Source organism: Danio rerio, chromosome 24 (genome assembly GCF_052040795.2).
Source record: "Danio rerio strain M-AB ecotype USA chromosome 24, GRCz13ab, whole genome shotgun sequence".
NCBI classification, from domain to species: Eukaryota; Metazoa; Chordata; class Actinopteri; order Cypriniformes; family Danionidae; genus Danio; species Danio rerio.
In genome coordinates, this window is record NC_141044.1 from 45,045,775 (window position 1) to 45,053,244 (window position 7,470).

Sequence of the window (7,470 nt, forward strand, 5' to 3'; positions counted from 1 at the left end):
ACTAGATGGAGACAGAAACAGCTGATGGAGTATACACTAACCTGCACATTATTCAGACACTAGATGGAGACAGACAGAAACAGCTGATGGAGTATACACTAACCTGCGCATTATTCAGACACTAGATGGAGACAGAAACAGCTGATGGAGTATACACTAACCTGCACATTATTCAGACACTAGATGGAGACAGTCTAAAACAGCTGATGGAGTATACACTAACCTGCACATTATTCAGACACTAGATGGAGACAGAAACAGCTGATGGAGTATACACTAACCTGCACATTATTCAGACACTAGATGGAGACAGACAGAAACAGCTGATGGAGTATACACTAACCTGCGCATTATTCAGACACTAGATGGAGACAGAAACAGCTGATGGAGTATACACTAACCTGCGCATTATTCAGACACTAGATGGAGACAGAAACAGCTGATGGAGTATACACTAACCTGCACATTATTCAGACACTAGATGGAGACAGACAGAAACAGCTGATGGAGTATACACTAACCTGCACATTATTCAGACACTAGATGGAGACAGTCAGAAACAGCTGATGGAGTATACACTAACCTGTGCATTATTCAGACACTAGATGGAGACAAACAGTCAGAAACAGCTGATGGAGTATACACTAACCTGTGCATTATTCAGACACTAGATGGAGACAGTCAGAAACAGCTGATGGAGTATACACTAACCTGCACATTATTCAGACACTAGATGGAGACAGTCAGAAACAGCTGATGGAGTATACACTAACCTGCGCATTATTCAGACACTAGATGGAGACAGTCAGAAACAGCTGATGGAGTATACACTAACCTGCACATTATTCAGACACTAGATGAAGACAGTCAGAAACAGCTGATGGAGTATACACTAACCTGCGCATTATTCAGACACTAGATGGAGACAGACAGAAACACAAAGCTGACAGAAACTAAAGCAGCATGAATGAGTGTGTGTGTCAGTATATGGATGAATGTATTCACTGACGCTGATGCTCAGCTCCCAGACTAGTGTGTGTAATTCAGCCATGGTTATCTAGGAAAAACATACTAGTCACAACTGACCAATCAGAATCCAGTATTCCCAACAGCTGTGTATTATTGAATGATTAATAATGTGGAGTTTTTCTGTGATGTGTCGAGGTGTGTGTGTTGGTGCAGGTGTGTATTTTGATGAACGGACTCATCTGTGTTTCTCCAGCCGCTCCTCGTTCTCCTTCTCCCAGTGTTTGAGTCCTTCAATGATCACTGTTGATGTGATGATCCCTGTGCTGAAACTGGAGCAGTTACTAGTGTGTGTGTGTGTGTGTGTGTGTGTGTGTGTGTGTGTGTGTGTGTGTGTGTGTGTGTGTGTGTGTGTGTGTGTGTGTGTGTGTGTGTGTGTGTGTTCTGCAGACGGGCGTCTTGAGTTTCAGGAGTGTGTCAGGAGACACACACGACACACACGAGACACATGACACACCTGTGATCCAGACCGAGATCAAGACCATCACATATGAGGCCCTGCAGGTGTGTGTGATGGCACAGTCATTAAACACACACACACACACACACACACACACACACACAGGGTATCTCACAGACACGCATATACGATTTTTTACAGACACACACACACATGCTTGCAGACATAAAGACACTCACACTCTGGCAAACATACACACACTCATACATATAGACATACTCTCATATGCATGCACGTACACACACACACTCCCAGACAAACAATCACACACACACACACATTGTACCTGTATATGATGGATATATTATCAGGCATGTTCTTTAGTAATAATTTGTGTCTGCTTTGTGTGTGTGTGTGTGTGTGTGTGTGTGTGTGTGTGTGTGTGTGTGTGTGTGTGTGTGTGTGTGTGTGTGTGTCAGGCGGAGACAGATGGTGATGCTGATCCTGGTGTCCTGATGAGTGCTCAGACCATCACATCAGAAACCACCAGCACCACCACGACCACACACATCACTAAGGTACTGACTGACACTACAGTGTGTGCGTACGTACATGTGTGTGTGTGTGTGTGTGTGTGTGTGTGTGTGTATATGACTCTGACTGTGTGTGTGTCTTTGATTGTGTGTGTGCATCTGTATGTGTGTTTCTCTGACTGTGTGTGTGTGTGTGTGTGTGTGTGTGTGTGTGTGTGTGTGGCAGACGGTGAAAGGTGGTATCTCAGAAACGCGGATCGAGAAGAGGATCGTGATCTCAGGAGATGCAGACATCGATCATGACGAGGTGAGAGACGTCACAGAGTTCTGTTCAGCTCCCTCCAGTACAACACACCAGTGCTGAGTGTTTGGAGTTTGGATAACCAGTGTGTATCGTTAATCTTTCACTGTGTTAATGTATAGCTAATGCAGGAATGCTGACACATGTTTACCATCACCATGTGTGACTGTAGCGTGTCCAGAGTCACGTCTGTGTTCTGATAGTGTGGTAACGGTTGATCATCATCAGTTCACAGATGGTGAGAGAGTGTGTGTAGAAGGACACAGTTGTGTGTGTGTGTTTGTGTGTGTGTGTGTGTGTGTTGCGCTGTTCTCATGCGGGTGTTATGTGGGTCAGGCTCTGGCTCAGGCCATTAAAGAAGCTAAAGAACAGCACCCCGACATGTCAGTGACCAAAGTGGTGGTGCATAAAGAGACGGAGATCACGCCGGAGGAGGCTGAGGAGTGACACAGGTAAGACCACAGCCAATCACAGCTGGATTCCGCTTGGCTGCTGTGAGCTGATTGGCTGCTGCGGTTTGGAGCTCTGCTACTGGCTGCTCGTCTAACACAGCTTCTGCTAATTCTCCTGTTGTCCATCTGCGCTCCGGGGACTCTGGCTGAGTGCTGATACTCTCTGACTGCTGCTTTTACAACACTGACTAACTCACATCTGACTGAATCTGCTGCTGTTTATTTGAATCACACTGCATTCTGCTGGTGGAAAGTGGAACTGCAGATCATCTCCATGCGTCATGTGACCACACGATGACACTCGCTGAGATCAATCGTGTTCACAGTCTCAGTAGTACTGCACAGACTGACAATAGGAGGGAGAAAACACCTGGAACACCATAGCAACACCATAATACACACATACAATACCACAACCGAGCAACCAAAATATAAACCCCGGCAAAACATCATGGCATCCATAAAAAACACTAAATGCACCGTAGCGACCACTGCATGCAATAATATCCCAGAAACAACATAGCAACCAGAACTCTATAACATTCACATTGCAAATGCCACACAGATAATAACACTGTAGCAACCACACAGCAACCACCATAACACCTTAGCAACCACTTAAATATCATAAAACCTTAGCAACCTCTCAAAACACCATAACATCCAAATAAGCCAAAATGACCATCCCTAGCAACCAAATAGCACCCACCTAAACACTAGCAACCATTTAGTAGCCATAACAACAATATAATAACCACCCATAAGGCCATATCAACCAACCTCTACACCCTAGCAACTATCTGAACACCATATCAATCACCTAAAACACCCTATCAACAATATAGCAAGCACCCATAAGGCCCTAACAGCCACCCAATACACCCTATCAACAATAAAGCAACCACTGATAAGGCCCTAGAAACCAACCACTTTAGCATTAAACCCTAGCAACCATTTGAACTCCATATCAACCATGCAAAACACCCTATCAACAATAAAGCAAGCATCCATAAAGCCCTAACAACAAACCCCTAAACCCTAGCAACCATCTAAACACTGCATCAACCACCCAAAAATCCTAGCAACAATCTAACAGCTAACAACAAGGCCCTAGCAACAAACCCCTACACCATCACACGCTAGCAACCATTCGAACTCCATATCAACCACCCAATAAACCTTGTCAACAATATAACCACACATAAGGCCCTAACAACCAACCCCTAATCCCTAGCAACCATCCAAACACCGCATCAACCACCCAAAAATCCTAGCAACAAATATAACAACCCCCAATAAGGCCCTAGCAAGCAGGCCGAACACCATATCATCCTAGCAATCATTTGAACTCCATATCAAACCTCAATACACCCTATCAGCAGTATAACATCCGCTCATAAGGCCCTAACATTCAAATCCTAAACCCTAGCAAGCATCTAAACACTGCATTGTACATTCATTCATTCATTTTCTTGTCGGCTTAGTCCATTTATTAATCTGGGGTCGCCACAGCGGAATGAACCGCCAACTTATCCAGCATGTTTTTATTCAGCGGATGCCCTTCCAGCCGCAACCCATCTCTGGGAAACACACAGTACACACACACACACACACACACACACTATGAACAATTCAGCCTACCCAATTCACCTATAGCGCATGTCTTTGGACTGTGGGGGAAACCGGAGCACCTGGTGGAAACCCACGCGAACGCAGGGAGAACATGCAAACTCCACACAGAAGCGCCAACTGAGCCGAGGTTTGAACCAGCGACCTTCTTGCTGTGAGGCAACAGCACTACCTACTCTGCCACTGCGTTGCCCAACACTGCATTAACCACCCAAAAAACCCTAGCAACAATATAACAACCATTAATTATGCCTTAGCAACCAACCCTTATACCATAACACCCCAGCAACCATTTATACTTCATATCAACCACCCAATACACCCTAACAACAATATAAAAAAAAACCCTATCAAGGCCCTAGCAACCAAGCCCTTTACCATGACACCCTATCAATCATTTGGACACCATAACAACCACCCAAAACACCCTATCAACAACAAAGCAACCACCCATAAGGCCCTAGCACCAACCCCTTTACACGCTAGCTAACATCTGAACACCATATCAACCACCCAAAACACCCTATCAACAATTAAGCAACCTCTCATAAGCCCATAGCAACCAACCCCTACACCATAACACCCTAGCAACCATCTAAACTCCAAATCAACCATCCATTACACCCTATTAATAATATGACAACCACTCATAAGGCGCTAACAACCAACCCCTAAACCCTAGCAACCATCTAAACACTGCATCAACCAACCAAAAAAAAATCCTTGCAACAATATAACAACTACTAATAAGACCCTAGCAACCAACCCCTACACCACAACACCCTAGCAACCATCTAAATACCAAATTAACCACCCAATACAATCTATTAACAATATAACAACCACTTATAAGACCCTAACAACCAACTCCTAAACATTAACAACCATCTATACACCATATCAACCAACCAAAAAGTCCCAGCAACAATATAACAACCATCAATTATATCCTAGCAACCAACCTCTACACCATAACACCCTAGCAAGTATCCGAACACCATATCAATCCCCAAAACACTCTATGAACAGTATGACCACCACTCATAAGGCCCTAACAATTAACCCCTTCAGCATAACACCTTAGCAACCATTTGAAGTCCATATCAACCAGCCAGTACACCTTATTAACAATATAACAACCTAACAACCAACCCCTAAATCCTAGCAACCATCTTAACAATGCATCAACCACCCAACAATATAAAAACCACTAATAAAGTCCTAGCAACCAACCCCTACACCATAACGCCCTAGCAACCATCTGAACATCATATCAACCACCCAAAACACCCAAAATCAACAACACACACAAGGTCCTAACAACCAACCCCCAAACCCTAGCAACCATCTAAACACTGCATCAACCACCCAAAAAGTCCTTGCAACAATATAACCATCACTAACAAGGCCCTAGCAACCAACGCCTACACCAAAACACCCTAGCAACCATCTGAACACCAAATCAACCACCCAATAGACCCTATCAACAATATAACAACCATTTATAAGACCCTAACAACCAACCCCCAAACCCTAACAACCATCTACACCATATCACCCTAGCAACCATCTGAACACCATATCAACCCCCAAAACACCCTATCAACAATATAACAACCATTTATAAGAACCTAACAACCAAACCCCAAACCCTAACAACCATCTTCACCATAACACCCTAGCAACCATCTGAACACCATATCAACCCCCAAAACACCCTATCAACAATATGACAACCACTCATAAGGCCCTAACAACCAACCCCTACACCCTAGCAACCATCTGAACACCATATCAACCACATTGCAATGCTATGGTAAGCACTCAGGTCACTCTGAGTCACAGAGTGAGGAAATGCTGCTTACATTTTCTTGTGGAAAATGTAAACTCCTGGTTTTACTGTATGATATAATATCATAGAGGCATGTTCCTGAGGCCTGTGCTGTTTCTTTAGTTGTGATTTTAACATGCATGATGTCAGTTCATCGGTTCCACTAACTAATCCGGTCATGCTTCGCTCCTCTTTCTGTTCCTTCACCGTGTGACTGTTATTTCCTCACACTGAAGGCTCTGTTTGTTCTGTGTGTTTTCAGGATTAACATTATCTTCACGCATTCTGGAGGACTCTCATGTGTTCATGCTGTGGAAAATGAAGGATTCTTCAGTGGAACATCAGCATCAATGACTGAATCACAGCAATCTTCATCTGAACACGTCTGGAGTAACACACACACACACACACTCACTCACTCACGCTTAGCGGCGCGTTTGCCACACTGAGCACTGTTACTGCATGACCAGGGAACAATTCTGCTATTTGTGAGGAGACAACAGTATTTAGATGTTTTAGGAAATCCTATATGAGCGCAGTGTATAGTCAAACTATAAAGGGACTGAAGAGTTGTCAAATATAGCGGTTACAGATATCTACGTTTATTTATTATACTGCTCACTTAAAAAACAAAGGACAAACTTTGCACAATATTTAACCTCGCAAAGATGTGCCATCCCCACGTGTCTCCTTCATCCTCTCACCTCTGATTTGCTCATGTGGATTAATATTAAAGAGAGAATATGAATATGCCACACATTTTCTCCATGTATCTTAGACTCGTGTTCTGTTGTTTTTACTTGAATTCTGCACCTGTTCTGTTTGTTTTTGTCACCTGTGAATGTTGATTTTAGAGGAATCGAGCAGTTTTGCTATCCTGAGAGATCAATCCTCGGCCAGAGAGCCACATCTGAGCCTTAAACTGTACAGAACCCTCCAGACCGACCCACATGTGTGTGTTTGTGTCCATGTTTGACCCTCATGTGCAGCGTCGCCGCCCTGCTGACTGTTTCCCACACAAGCTCAAATAAAAGCTCAATTCCATTTCTGGTAATTTTGCCGTTTGCGTTCATCTGTCCTGGAGTGAGTGTGCGTTCAGTATGCCGTTACTTTACATTTTTATAATATTAAGCGGTCAGCCAACATAATGCACTCTCCAGTTTATATTGCATCCAACTGCATCTGAGTCATATGATGTTTTTAGACAGGTGCAGTGAATATAGTCAACATACTTTGGTGCATTCATTTATTCATTTTTGGCTTAGTCCCTTTATTAATCTAGGGCCGCCACAGCGGAA

General features: G+C 43.7%; 1 protein-coding gene across 51 annotated transcripts in view; it reads left to right on the top strand.

Moving 5' to 3' along the window:
* Nucleotides 1-7,226, top strand: part of epb41l3a (erythrocyte membrane protein band 4.1-like 3a) — a 62,352-nt gene extending 55,126 nt beyond the window's left edge. For 26 of the 51 annotated variants that reach the window (XM_087308463.1, XM_087308472.1, XM_087308478.1 and 23 more), the window contains 5 exons: nucleotides 1,417-1,530; nucleotides 1,906-2,004; nucleotides 2,186-2,266; nucleotides 2,597-2,712; nucleotides 6,435-7,226. In XM_087308463.1, the coding sequence (XP_087164589.1) occupies nucleotides 1,417-1,530; nucleotides 1,906-2,004; nucleotides 2,186-2,266; nucleotides 2,597-2,707 (405 nt within the window). In that variant the 3' untranslated portion in view covers nucleotides 2,708-2,712; nucleotides 6,435-7,226. The remainder of the gene's footprint in view (nucleotides 1-1,416; nucleotides 1,531-1,905; nucleotides 2,005-2,185; nucleotides 2,267-2,596; nucleotides 2,713-6,434) is intronic. The other 25 variants (XM_087308465.1, XM_087308477.1, XM_087308482.1 and 22 more) reach the window with 1 other exon arrangement.
* The last annotated feature ends 244 nt before the right edge of the window (nucleotides 7,227-7,470 follow it).